The sequence below is a fragment of the Protopterus annectens genome, chromosome 1.part2, assembly GCF_019279795.1.
Source record: "Protopterus annectens isolate FY-2018-M chromosome 1.part2, PAN1.0, whole genome shotgun sequence".
In the NCBI taxonomy this organism is placed as follows: domain Eukaryota; kingdom Metazoa; phylum Chordata; order Ceratodontiformes; family Protopteridae; genus Protopterus; species Protopterus annectens.
The window spans coordinates 819,910,277-819,925,603 of NC_056727.1; the positions used below are offsets into that span (position 1 = coordinate 819,910,277).

General features: G+C 39.4%; 1 protein-coding gene across 1 annotated transcript in view; it reads right to left on the reverse strand.

The window, feature by feature from the left end:
- Positions 1–15,327, reverse strand: part of RYR2 (ryanodine receptor 2) — a 6,224,161-nt gene that overhangs the window by 490,211 nt on the left and 5,718,623 nt on the right. Inside the window, exon 98 of the mRNA XM_044059048.1 lies at positions 10,558–10,618. Within this exon, the coding sequence (XP_043914983.1) occupies positions 10,558–10,618 (61 nt within the window). The remainder of the gene's footprint in view (positions 1–10,557; positions 10,619–15,327) is intronic.

The following is a 15,327-nucleotide window of genomic DNA, read 5'->3' on the forward strand; positions in this document are numbered from 1 at the left end:
AAAGGATTACTGTACAGGTTATGGACCACATGTTTGGCATTCTGTTTAGTTTACGGGTAAAGCCTGCAGAGATAACTGGAAGTCTCCAAGTGTAATGAGCTTCTTAAAATAATGTAATCCTGTCCTTTATAACAAATACTGTCATATGCATTTCAATAACCAAAGCTTATACATTATCTAGTTAAATATTCTCTACATGGCAACAACAGAAAGGCTTTCAATGTTGGTAATTCTTTAACAGTATGCTTATTAAAGCTTACTTGCATCTTACGATCTCAGCCAAGCTTAACTGATGGTCATTAAAATATTGCTACTTAAACACAGAGCAACAAGCACTTTGTGTAATAAGCATAAATCAACAGTACAAAAAATATGACAGAAACCAGACCATTCTGCAAAAATCAAGGACAGATGAAAAGCCACTCTAGTACTTGTGTCTACCTTGGATGGGGGGGATACTCTGCACATTTACACTGCATAACTACTCCTTGCCTTGCTTCGACACACCCAGAGTCACTACATGGGGGAGTGGGGTGCAACAAGTATGTCACAATTTGAAATGTCTCTGGCTGACTGTGATGGCCCTGACATTTGTCATACCTCTCAACCTCAGAGCAAGAAATCTGGACAAAGCCATACATAGAAGTGGGACAAAGGCCCAAAAATAAGGACAATTTTTAAATATTGCTCTTATAAACTTAGAAAGATAATAGAATAGGTCTTGCATTAGTATGAATTTTCTGAATGGTATGAAATCTGAAACTCAAATGTCTGTCATTATTTTCTAACTTCAGTCTTTAATGATTTGTCACTAATTTGCCAAAAAAAAAAACAATTTTATGAAAAATGGACCAAAAATGTGATGTAAAAATATATCATAGCCACACAATACAGCTGGGAAGCTGTCAAAGAAGGGACACTTTAATATTAGTACTGCTAACTTGAGCAGCTGACAAAATAAAAGAATCTTCATGCATTTCTGAAATAAAAGTAATCTATAACTCTGATTATTACAGTTATATTTCTTAATTGTAAACCCTCCATGTTTTCTTCCAAAATTGCTATTTTGCAGAGGGATTATTAGGGGGAAGAGCAAAATTTTGAGCCAAAATCAGGGACAGTTGAGAGGTTTGGCTATGCCTAATTCTATAAAGCAATTTATTTGCATGTACCTCTCAACCTGTTAATGCAATAAATCTGGACAAGGCCAAATATATTGGGGAACATATAAACAGTACTAAAAATTGCTCTTGTATAAACTGAGACAGTTGATAGAACAACAGGTCTTACTTTAGCATGCATTTTTCTGAAGGTTATGAAGTCTGAAACTCAGTGTGTCATTATTTAGTGACTTAATTCCTAAATGATTTACCAGAAAAAACACAAATTTTATGAGGAACAAACCGAAAATAAGAAGCAAAAAATCTATTCATTCTTTGAAAATCTGGACAGTTGGGAGGTATAGTTCAGCTGGGGCTGTCTTTAAGTTTGCCGCCCTTCCCCCTCACAAAATCATGGTCAAATGGAGCCTCCCCCTGCAGCCATTCCAATGATCCATTACTTGGCTATTTCACTCCATTTACCATAAACACTAATGTGCATACTGATTTACTTCTATGATGATTTGGACTTCATTTGAAAGTTTTATTTTGCATTTTACAGCACAAACACTAAGACATCTGCTAAACAAACTTAGCATTAAAACTTCTCTGCCCTTGAAACTCACATTTATTGACACAGCATTGAAACTCACATTCAAAGAAAATACATTTTACCAGTGGCAGATAAAGATTAATTCTGGGCTGTTTTCAAATCATAGGCCCCTTGCATATGAAATATACATGTGTTCTTTGATACACCTTCCTATTGTTTTGAACATTTTTCCAGTAAACAATGAAACAAAACGCATGCACCAATAATGACAAAACTGCCCAATTCAGAACATCTTTCCAGTAAACAATGAAACAAAATGCATGCACCCATAATGACAAAACTGCCCAGTTCAGAACATTTCCATCATAAAAGTCTACTCAAACTTCTACAGTCCACCATTATCAGTAAATATGCACAATTCTACAGTCCACCATTATCAATAAATATGCACAATTCTACAGTCCACCATTATCAGTAAATATGCACAATCTCTGAAGAAGTATGATAAGCTAGTAATATTGCAATAGGAAATGGATGGCAAACTGATAACAGGCTCAGAGTTAGTATCTTAACTTTTTCAGTACGGCAGCATCCACCCCTTGTGGGAGTAGAACCAACAACCTTCTGCATCAAAAGCAAGGACACAACCTGATGTGCTATTAACAATGCAAGCTGACATAGCATAAGCAGCACCAAACTTCTCTTCCCCTGCAGCTCTCAGCTCCTTGTAAAATCTACTCAATACTCAACTGCATCTCAACTTCGCAGCACAAAAAATCTGGAAAAAGCCAAATTTATTGGGGGGGGGTAAAAAGCCCAAAAACCAGGGACACATTAAACATTGCTTGTATAATCTTGGAAAGTTGCTAGAATAAAATGCTGTGTTACCACCATACATTTTACTGCCAAGGTCCCTGTACAAAAGAGTCAGAGCAACATACCACTATGCCAAATCAGCTGCTTTGTGAAAGAAACATGCTGTGTTACCACCATACATTTTACTGCCAAGGTCCCTGTGCAAAAGAGTCAGAGCAACATACCACTACGCTAAATCAGCTGCTTTGTGAAAGAGAGGAAGACTGAAACTTAAATGGCTATCATTTAATGAATTCAGTTCTCACCATAGCTGTCAACCTCTTAGCACAAAACACCTGGACAAACCAAGTAATGAGGGAATACAGCCCTCAAACATATTCAGTGAATTCAGTTCTTGCCATAGCTGTCAACCTTAGCACAAAAAACCTGGACAAAGCCAATAATGGGGTAATACAGTCCCAAAAATAAGGACAAATTTCAAATATTCATCTTATAAACTTAGAAAATTGCTAGTATAAAAGGTTGTGTTACTATGTATTTTCTGAAGAATATGAAGTCTGAAATTCAAATGCCTGTCAATTTTACTTATGACGGAACAAAAACAAATTTCAGCAGAGGCCCAGAGAAATACTGAAGACACATGTCTTTGTAAAATGGCAGGACACCACAGCAAATCCACACAAACACAGGGATGAGATGCAGACTCCACACAGAAGGCACCCCAGCCAAGAATCAAACCAGAAAACCTATAGCTGTGAGGCAACAATGCTACCACTGCACCATCAAATATGTAAGGAATTAAACATTCAGAAACCTGAAGTCTGAAATTCAAATGCCTGTCAATTTTATTTAACATTTGTTAATCAGGACAGTCTGACTTGGAACAAAAAAACAATTTTCAGCAGAGGCCCAGGAAGAAATAATGCAGACATGCCTTTGTAACATGGGAGGACACAAAAGCAAACCCACACAAACACAGGGAGAAGATGCAGACCCCATACAGAAGGCACCCCAGCCAAGAATCAAACCTGAGAACCTGCAGCTGTGAGACAACAATGCTACCACTGCACCATCAAATATCAAGCATTGCAACATTTAGAAACCACAGATATTATGAGGAACAGATCAGATCAAATATGAGGCAAAAATCTGCAATTTTTTTACAAATGGTGGTGGGTAGGGAATTCAGGTCCTTAACACCTGCATACAAGGTACAGGGTTCAAGCCTGAGGTATTCCCTGCCACACCACCATGAGCTTGTTCTAGCCACCAGTATATAGTAACTGGGGCATTTCACACACACACACACACACACACACACACACACACACACACACAGCAAGATCCATTTCCTGTGACAGTCTATGCAGTTACAACTGCATAGACTTTTGGGATGTCTATTCTGAAGTGTTTCCTAATCCGGACTGCTGCTGAGATAGTCTGGAGCATGCGCAGACTGTCGCAGCAGTCCGGACTAGTGCACATGCGCGAAAGTCCATGAATTTTTTCTTTTTCTTTTTTATCTTTATTTTCTTTCCTTTATTTTATTTTTTACAGCTGGGGGGGCTGCAGTTCGGCAGTCAATAGCACGGGCCGCCCCTGGTACCAACTAGAGAAAACCTTTTCATTTACTAATATGTGATTTTCTAGTAGCACACTTTTACTACCTCCTGCACATCCTCAGTAAGCATGTGCCTAAAAGGAATAAGGATCCTATCATCCAGGCAGTCTACTGAAGTTGACTGATGTCAGGGTGTATCAAACCTCCTGGTCTTGAGTGAGTAGATCTAGTCTACTCACTCAAGAATAGGGGTGAATAGATCCAGTCTGTGAGGAACCTTGTGATAATTACTCCTGGCCATTTCTGAAAGAAGGGAGAACAACAATTGCCTGGACCCAAAGGAAGTCACCAAAATGACTTTGGGGGATTCCTTCTGAATCTTCAGATATACCCTGGATATTACTGGAAAAGCATATAGGACTTCTGAGACATGATGGTCAAATGTAAAGGAAATATCAACAAGAGTGTCTTGACCCCTTACAAAAGTATCGGACTGGGGAATCACCTATATTTTTTATCATAGGATCATAGTAAGTTACTAGGCTAAGGGTCCTAGGGTTCTTATAGGCCTAGCCAATTTCTACCCCTATATCCATGATCAGCACCTATTGCCCCTGTCCAAGAGGGACACATGTGGAACCCCTGGGGTGAATTTATGGTTACTCATCCAATTGTCCAGACTGCATTTGAAGAGGGCCAATGAGGTGCTCTGCTTGACATGAAGTGGGAGTCTGTTCTAAAGGTGTGATAGCCTCGGGAAGACAAATCTGTTCCTCCAGCAGGTTGGATTAATGCCATATACAAGGTTAGCATCTTTAGAGAGAGTAACCCCTGTACCATTTAACTTGCTGATATGTAGAATTTCCAATAAAGCAGGGTCAGAGATCACCTTATATGTAAGGTAGAGCTCACCTCTGAGTAGTCTGTATGAAACATAATAAAGTGACATTGATTTCAGATGATCCACATAGGACAGACGCTGAAGACCTTGAATTTTCCTTGTTTGGAGCCTTTGTGGTCTCTCCAATTGCAGCAGGTGCTTGGAAAGGTACAAACCAAAAGGGGCATTGTACTCAATTATTGGCTTGATGAAGGAAGAGTACAGGGAGGTTATAACATTTTTTTCTGGCGGCAATGCCCTTACTTATGAGATGAGCAATACAGAAGCCCTTCTTACTACTGTAGAGACATGGTGATTAAAGGTAAGGTTGTTGTCAACCTGTGTGCCCAAGTCTCTCACAACTGAGTGCATACTTCGGGTGTTGCTATTGATGTGGTAGTTAGCAGGAACATCGCTCTTACTGAAAGGGATAATAATACATTTTTTTACACTGAGTTTGAGGCCATGACTTGGGCACCAATCATTTGTTTGTGGAAGATCCCCTTGTAGGATGTTGACAACATTTGGAGATTTGGTGACCACCCCCAGTTTGTAGTCATCAGCAAACTTTGTCAGCCACAGACCCCTATACTTCAGAGAAATAGATTCCAAACAGCAGAGGTCCCAGGACTGATCCCTGTGGAACACCACTGGTTACAGGTCTGCTTTTGGAGGTGGAGTCCCTTATTTTGACTATATGTGCTCTAGCAACCCATCTAATGATATAAGGGTTATATCTAACTGGGTGAGTTTGTCAATGATGCCTGAGTGGGTGATAGTGTCAAAAGCCTTGACTAAGTCTGGGTAGGCTGTATGCACAGATTTCCCTTGTCCAGGGCCTTGGTGACTACCTCGAAGAAGTCCACCAGGTTTAACAGGCATGATCTCACTTTGACAAATCCAGATTGAGTAGGGTCAAGTGTTTGGAGATCATCTATATCTTTGTTGATAAGGTTCATGATGATGATTTGCTCCATGGCCTTGCAGATAAGGTTAGTCAGGCTAATAGGTCTATAGTTCCCGGGAGTCAGTGGAAGCACCACCTTTGTGCAAGGGAATAACAGTGGCCATTTTCCATTCAGCTTGGACAAAGCCGGTTCTTAGACTATGATTGAAAAGAGTACCCAATGGTGTTGCTAATTCATGTTGGAGCTCATGTAGGACACAGCCTGGGATGTTATCAGGTCCCATAGATGTTGTATTTTTGGCCTTAGAGAGGGTGTTTATGACCTGCTCTTTAGAGATACAAGGTAGGGGACAGGTGGTAAAGATGTCATGGGGTACATGTGGCAGGAAGAGGGGAGTGAAGTTTTCACAGAACCTATCAGCTAACAGTTTAGCTATGTCCACAGGCTCAGTATATGTGGTATCATTAACTACCAATTTGGAACAAATCTGGGCCTTTCCTTTTAAGTTACAGATGTAATTAAAGAACACCTTATGGCTGCCCTTAGTTGAGGAAGCTAATCTGGCTTTGTAGTTTGCTTTGGAGGACTTTACAATAAGTCTTATTTGCTTGTTTAAGCTGAGGAGGGAGTGTTTCCAGTTCAGAGCTCACTCCATCTTACTCTTAGACAGCAATTTCTTCCTCTTATTGTAAAGTCTGTTAATGGCAGTTGCCCACCAGGCAGGTTTGCTCTTCCTTGAGGAGCTTATATTGGTTCTATCAGGTATGGCCGAGTCAATGCAGTTATACAGGTGATTGTTAAAGCATTGGTGTAGAACTCAGACTCAGCATAGTTATCAGTTCTATCTCAGGGGGGAGGTGCAGTGAAGCTATTTATACCATTCTGTAAGAGGTTATAATCTGCTTTGGAGAAGTTTTTTAGTTTAGTTGCTGCTTGTGGTAATCAGGTGTGATAATTACTTTGAATGAGACTGATTTCTCATCAGATCTCACCTGGGAAGATCACACAGTGGGGGTGCTACAGTGGTCCCCCCATATCTGTAAGCACCAGATCCAGGACGTTGGCACCCATTGCTGGATTGTCAACTAGCTGGTCCAGGGCTTGGAGCTAACTAAGTCGAGGAACATTTGGGCAAGTGAGTTTGAGCATGAGTAATTAATGGATGGATGGTTAAAGTTGCCCAAAACCACAGTGTTTGGGTGTATGTAGACAGACTCAAGTTGATCCAAATAGGCAGACTGGGTGTTCTAATTCATGGAGGGATCCTGTAGCTGGCAATGACTTGAATAGGTGTCTTACCAACAGTTAATTGCACCTGAAGTATCTCCAGTGAATCATACTGTTTAACCAATCTGGAGGTATATTTATCTTTAATGAATATTGATATATCGCCTCCTTTAGTTTTCACGCCTTCAGGTTGTGGTCTAAATGTGTAGGAGGAGGTGTAACCCTGTATGGCCAGGGTGCACTCTGCAGCCTTGAACCAGGTCACCCTGACTGCACAGATGTCTGCATCTTCCAAGGTGAGGACTGCTTCCAGTAAGTGCAGTTTCATGTTAAGACTCCTAGCACTTAACAGCATAACCTCGAGGTTATTTTTAGATGGAGTTTTAATGTAGGGAATTTTGTCCTTGAGACATTGCCTAAAAAATGCACTATGGGGGTGGCAAAAGCCTTAGCCAGTAGCCAAAATCCCAGGGGTGACAGATGAAGACCATCTCTGGTAAAGCATTTCAGTCTGTAGACCAAGTCATCCCAGGCTGGCAGATACTGGATCCCCTTAGAATGACATCAGAAACTAAGTCAATTACTGAAGTCAATCATTTTCTGTTTGTAGTGAGGCATATCATCCTTGGTGAAGGTAAAATGCTGCTTAAGGCTAGGGACATACCTGCCTGAGATACATAATCTGAGACCTCAATCGTGTCTCTCTTCATATAGTCCAGAGAGGTACATCTCAAGTTGTTCACACCAACATGGACTATGACGGAGTAATAACAGTACATGTTGTTGAGAGACCTGAGTGCATGTATGATACAGTGGATCCTACCACCTGACAGACAGCTGCAATGACCTTTTCCTTATCCAGCCTGGTGAGAGGGACATCTGTGTGTCTCACGATGGAATCACCTAAGACTAATATGTTTGGTTTTGTGTTTTGCTTTAAGGGCTTAACAGGTGAGACACTGCTGCATGAGCTATTATGTGTATTGTGTTCTGCAGAGGAAGTATTATGTGTAGCTTGCTTGTGTTTGTGTTTGAGAGGTCTCTGGTGTTTAGGCATGTTTCTGGTGAGGACCTCCGCATATGTAGGCATGCGTGATGTGTGTTTGGGTGGAGTAGGAGGTGAGGTGTGCATGCTGACAACCTGCTCATTGTCATATGCACTGGCTGGTGTGTGGGAGAGCATGGATTCAAGGTTCTTAATACAGCTGCATCTCTCACATGTTGAGTTTTTGCGGACTAAGAGTACAGGGCTGTCAGTGAACATGAGGCAGTTGCTACACTGTCTCATGATGCCCATGTTGACCAAGCTGGCTGGAGAAACTGTGGGAAATACCCGGCCATAGTGTTAGGTAAATTTATATGGTTAGGAAAAGAGGTCACACTTAGGAATAGCTAGTGTGTGAGAGGCGTGTGGGTACCTCTGAGTCTAGGCTTAGTGTTCCACCTAACAGTAGAGCAGGGCTGCGAAAAAACTCTGGAGGACCACAAGCAAAGTGCTAAGGGAAAATTTAACAAGCAAAACATTTTCATATATGACCATCAATGGTAACCACCGCTACGCAGCAGTACATGGTGGTGCACTACACGCAAAGAAGCACAAATGCTGTCCTTAAATAAAACAAGAAATAACCCTTTTAACTCAAACCAGCCAATAAGGAATCTCTGTCTGAACTCTAGTCCAATCAACCTTGATAAGATGGGACCCAAACAGCATTCTCCTCCCATAAGGGTGCAGAAGGGCCTTTACCAACAAAGATAGCTTGAATTCCATGCTCAGAAGTTATAAAACAGACCCAGAAACAACAAACCTGGAACTTGTCTATGCTACAGCTGAACTAGTACAGTATAGAGTAAAATGTGGCAAAAAAAAGTTCAGACCATTCAAACAGACACTAGACTGCAAATACAAATTAAAAGTGCAATATAACAGCAAAAACAGGCACTTATAGTTAGTTGGAAACAACTGATGCCTGAGAGCTTTCAGTATCTCAGTGAAGAGGTGGTTTTAATGCCCAAGTGATACCAGACAGCCAAATTTAGCATGTCTGTATCTGGCCTATGTTATAAAATGCAGAAGTAGTAGAAATTCAAAGTGTATAAAATCACATTCACAACAGCAAAGAAAAAACAGTTTAAATAAAGCAGCAATTCACCAGCAATTCCCAGTTTAGAAGGGTGTAGGTCACATTCTCCCACCACAAGTGTCTAAACCACAAACCCTCCTAATGTAAAACAGCTGGTTTTGGAGCCCAAGTGCTTAAGTCAGAACTAAAGCACTTCAGAATGACAAAAATCTATACTTTGTTTTATCTATACTTTGATGATTGGATTAGTCCCAGTAAAGTCCAAATAGGCTATCAGCGTCTTTGCATGGGAGATCTAAGGTGGTATTTATACTACTATGGGAAATTTGGCCAGCACATCAGGAATCTACCCCTACTCTTTTGGATAGGTGCCATGGGATCTTTTACATCCACCTGAGCTACCACCAACTCAAGCAGACAGGACCTCAGTTTAACTTCCCATTCAAAGGACTACTCAGTAGGGAAGCACATCTCCCCACAGATAGAATTTCATAAACTTGATGGACTTTGTTTTTACATTTCAGTAGCCATGTGACACTGGCTCACATGGCAAAATGGAATCCATTGACTCAGGAGAAAGTTATTATAGTTATGTCGATGATCCCTTTCTATCACCCCTATAAATCCCACCATGTGTGAAAATATGCCACTCAATAGGTGAAACTAAAAATACAAAGTCAGCAGTGTATTTTCTTCCATCTTAGATCATGAATAAATGAATGTAATCTGAAGCAATATGACTTCATCAGTTATAGATTATGGCTGAATTATATAGTCTGTATAACCAGCAAACATATATTCAAACCATATATTCAAACAGCATTCACAGAACTGCTTATACATGTGACCCTGCCATCTTGAAAAAGACTCTTTAAATAATGTGGAAACAGAAAATATCAAATAAATGCATTGATGTATTTTGCTAAGCTGCTCTGAAACAAAACTTGAGCACTGTGATGTAAGTCATGCTGAAAGCTGAGAAATGTATTAATGCTGCACTACACACTCTATAACATGTTATGACTGGTATTTATTTGTTTATTGCAACTTGCTTTCCTATAAACTGCTCTCCAGGCCTCATTTATTATTTTTATTTTATTTTACCTGTTTATTGTCTGGGTAAGCTCATTGGTCATAATTGTCAATTTTCACGGGCAACCCAGAAGCACTGTCTGGTTAAGAGATTTTGTTCAGAGTTACACATCAGGCAAATGAAAGTGGAAGGAATGAAACTATTTGCCCTAGTCATACGTAGCAGTTCATTAACAACTCAGAAGACTGCCGTTACAGAAAAAGAGAAACAAGACAATTCATATCCATGAACAAGAAATATGAATTGCTAACGATTCACATGAGATTAGCTTACTCCCCCATGTTATAAAACAAATAATATTGTATTAATTATTAATGTACTTTAATTTAACTTACATTGTCAGTAAAAACCACTCCCAGCTTCCAGATTTGGTACTTCACATCAACAGAGTTTAACCTGAAATAAAAAAGGAGTAATCAGTGTATAAGTAAACAAATAAATTAGTTCTGCTTTTTAGTCTTGCTATAAATCACATTACAGTTTGAAAATATCAAGGCACACAGCATGAATTCTAATAAAAACTGCAGTGGGCAGAAGAATTTGGCATGGATTGTAAAACTGCTTCTATCACTGAGGCTGCAGAATCCCATTTTCCTAGGAACAGTATATTAATAACATTGCAGGAGGGATGGCTTACTGTGTATCAGTCATGTCTTACAGCTCCACATTCATACTGCTGGCCTATGGGCACAAATCAAATCCAATATTCTCTTCTTTAATTGACTTCCTTAGTATATCTCACCAAAACATTATTATTCTTCAAAATACACTGAAGTGTCATTAACTCTGAATAAAAATAATAGCTCCTAGGCTTCTGAGTCTGGTTGAAAATTAGTAAAAAAATATGTAGCCTGTGGTAGAAACTTGTAAATGACAGCTATGATCAAAACTGCTAAGGGACTAATGTTTGTAATCAATATAGCACATTTTCAAAAGTAAACCAAAAATTATTTCCCTGACAGGGAGCCTGAATTGCACAGAACCTCATTTGACCTCAGTAAATGAAATGTGCCAGCTATATAGGTACAAATTACAGAGCACAGGCATCTTTTCTGATGCAACATCCCAAGAGATGTAACACTAAAAGAAACATTCATTAAATCACAGCTGAAACATGAAATGAGACAATTTAAGCATTGATGGAGGTAAGAATAGTTTTGAGGTGAATTTTTGGTCAGAAATATACAGAACAGAAAATGTTCATGGTTACCAAACAAGAATTACATAATTAAATAATCTAGCACTTCATCTTTTAGGTTGAGAAATCATGTCCCTGTTTCAAAAACAAACTACAGTCAGTCATGCAATCAACTTGATCAAATAGCAGACCTAGAACATGCTATGTGTATATGTAGTGTTTTCCACAAAAGAGGAGAGTACGCATAATCTCTTGCCGCATGCAACTCCTTTCAAGATCATCTGCCATCCAAGCTGACTTATGATTCTCCATGAAGTTATATACAGAGTACATAGTGAGCAATAAAGGATCTGACACTGGAATACCATCAATGGGCAACAAAATAATGCCAGTGCAAGCAATGAAGTCCACAAAGAATGGCAGTGGCATCTACAGTAAAGATCTTACAGGGTACATTAAAGGGCTTTCCAATCAAAGGGGAAATGTGTGTGGTAAAACATGGAAGGCAAGTATACCAGTGCTAAGAGGAAACTCTGGTCTTTGGAATAGAGGGATAAAGCTCTGACTACACCTTTGATGAACCATGTTCAATCAGCAGAATAGAACACTGGAAGAATCAGGCAGGGGGGTGGGAGTAAGCAGCGTTTGTTGGCTCGCCCATCACAAGGGGAGGAAAGGGGAACAACCTGCTGACAGGTACACAAACAAGAATATTAGAGTGTACCTGGAAGAATACAGGTTAAGATGACATTATACTGCAAGTAAGCAGTGAGGTTTAGACATGTACGAGTGCACACATCTGCCCCCTCACAAGTAACACTGATTGTAGCATACTGTAAGTTGCCACTGCGGTGAGATGCCATGATGTTTAGGGACCACCATACATGAATTATGACCCATTCCTAATTTCACCTCTACTAGGGAAGGGATGGGACTATAGGTTTCATCCAGATCGCAAGTCAAATAAGAGAGAAGAGTATCACCACAATTGGGGTATGAGCTACCTCTTACCCTGAAGAATGCATGGGTCACCAGGAGTTGGAATAGGGGCTTGAACTTGATCAGTGGAAAGAAGAAACCATGTTGAAAGAAAGTAAGCACAATTTAGAAAAACTGCCTTGAATAGGGCATTAACTGCACATAAGCTTTAATAGACTTGATCATGACTAAGGGAACAACATCCTGGATCATAATGTCCAACTCAGTAACATCTCAGATGAGAAAGCATGTGATAGTTCTAATGATGTGTGATAGTTTGGTTTAACATAGTCAGTGGAGTGGTTACTGCCATGGAAAAAATGAATGTCAGAAGCATAAGCATATCCCATACAGTAATAGCAGGAGGGCTGGCTACAAACCTGAACGTGATGGCAGTCTGTCACAGGAAACATGCACATGCACTCCATATGTGCCTAGGGTAATTTCAGCTTCAAAATCTGACGTAAATATATGCTTCTAGGATGCCACAGGAAAGTGCCACCCTACAAAAAAAACTCTTGCAGACATAGTAGGAATATGTTGCCCTTGCACAGATGGCATCCCAGCACAAAATCAGTCCGAGAGACTCAAGAGCAGAGTTACCAGTGCTAGCCACTGTACCATAACTTGCTTGACAGGATAAAAATATGACTCACAAAGGCAGTACCTGTGGGAAAAAAATAAGGCACACTGCTATTGCTTAAGACATCAGAGAAACAGAAGTAGAACAACAGCTGCCATTTTAATAGATATTTGGTTTGACTGAGGGCTGCATCCTATTGCTGGGTTATGACTACATGATAACATTGTTGTGGCTATTTAAATTGATGAAAGGAATAGTAAAATAGACTTGCACTGACCATTCTATTTACAAACCTGATCAGTCTGTGCTCATTTGGTGGGGCTGCACAATAAAGAGTTTTTGGACTTTCATTGATAGTTCCCATGCTTATCATGGAAAGGGTAACATTTCCTTGAATGTATTAGCAACAAGACTAATAGCCAAAAAAGGAACTGCTATACTGGAAAAAAAAGGACATTGGTTAACCAACTACATTGAAGCTGACATGTTGTAAACACCCTTTTAGTCAGTCTTCAAAAGAAAATAAGAAAAGGGTATACGGACAGTTATCTTGTGAAAATAAAGTAAAACAAACATGAAGAAAGCAATAAACTCAGAAAAAGACAAATAATTGCTAATGAAACTCATTAAAAAGTGCCAAAAGAAACAGTGAATGCTTTCTTCAGTACATTGCCAGACATGGCAAAATGCCAAGGAACCCTAAAAGAGCAGTTATTGCTTTACTGTTCCTCTTGCAACAAGAATGGAATGAATGAAAAGGAAGATTAAAAAAAGAAAGAAAGAAAACCAACAACCGGAGCTGGATTTCAATGGTGGGGAAACAGGGTACCCCATTAGAAAGAACATTTCTGCAGGATACTGAGGTGTAAGAGGAGTGGTAATATGAATTTCTAATAAGAGATTCACGTCAGATAAACTTAAAATGCTTAGCTGACTGGGATCACTGGCACAGTATATCAAGGGAGGGCAATAAATGTGGTCTCCTCCGACATTAGTAAAACCTTTGATACTGTTCTCTATAAGAAACTATCGGAAAAGACAGGGAAGGCAAATTATTGGTCCTGTGTTGAAAATGAGTTTCAGAACTGACTGGGGAAGACAGTATAAAAGATGTGAAACTTCAGGAAATACACCTGTATGTATGTTTATACATATATTAATTCAAGATCTTACAAACTCAAAAAAGAGGCAGAAAGTGAGGAAAACCCAACACTCATTTAAGTCTAGCCACTATGATGGGATGTTGGTGATGTTTTAGGTTCAATATTCTGAACACCCATTAACTATGTAGTGGCAAGCAAAAGGGTTCTTAGCTTTAGTGCATGTTTATGTGATGAGAAAAGCAACAGGTAATATGATACAGATTTTAAAATACTTGCATGGGTAAAAAGGACGTAAATAGAATCACACCACAGACAGAACTACTCTACAACCAGTTTATCCAAGGTCTGTTTAAAAGCTCAGATACAATGTTCATCGGTATTTTCACACTGGAAGGATGGTGGCTGCATACAATACTGCACCAGCAGAAGTATCTTCCAATTAAAAGGATGGAAACTGCAAAGAATGGTCAACCAGCAAAAACAAGGGATGACAAATGAATGTTATATAAAGCTAAGGGGGACATAAATGGAGGCTAATTTTTTCTCATTGTTTGCAGATTTATACATGGGTTCTTAGAGATGAAAATAATATATGCTGTGCAGAACAGGTAGCTGCCACATATCAATACATGGGGAAGACACCTTAATGACTGCTGGATGGAATGGTGTGGTGGAAGTGATATGTTAACAACTTCTGCTGAATATTTGAACGTTTATGGCATAACTTTTACTGTGAAATGTGATTTGTTCATTACAAATTTTCTGGATATCAGAGTAACTAAACTACTGGAAGGTTCACTATGTACCACTGCATATAGGACACCTTTTACAAGAAATGCCCTAGTGATTGCCACTAGATATCATCCAATATATATCATAATAAAAACAAGGTCTCACTTTATTAGGATTAGGAAAATTTTAATGACAGTAAAGAATTTGAACCTGAAGCCTAAATTTTAACTAGCAGATTTTTGAAGAGATGCTGTAATAAGGAAATAATTTTGAATACTAGAAAATCATGTCAGGGATTACTATGAATTCCTTACTACACCCTAAAAGTGAAATTGAACCTATGGATGGGGTCTGATGCAGTATGATTTTCTCTGACTTATGGTAATAAAACGTTTACATTCAAAGAGATTATACAAAAACATTAGCATTAGTTGATAAATGAGGTTTGGTAACAGACCAATTTGTCTAGGATATGTATAGTATATGCAGTTGTGCTTTCTGTTTGTGGGCTGTCATACTGTTTTGAGATGCTTTTCTTTATGGTCCAGAGGAATTGTCGTGGATTTGGCAC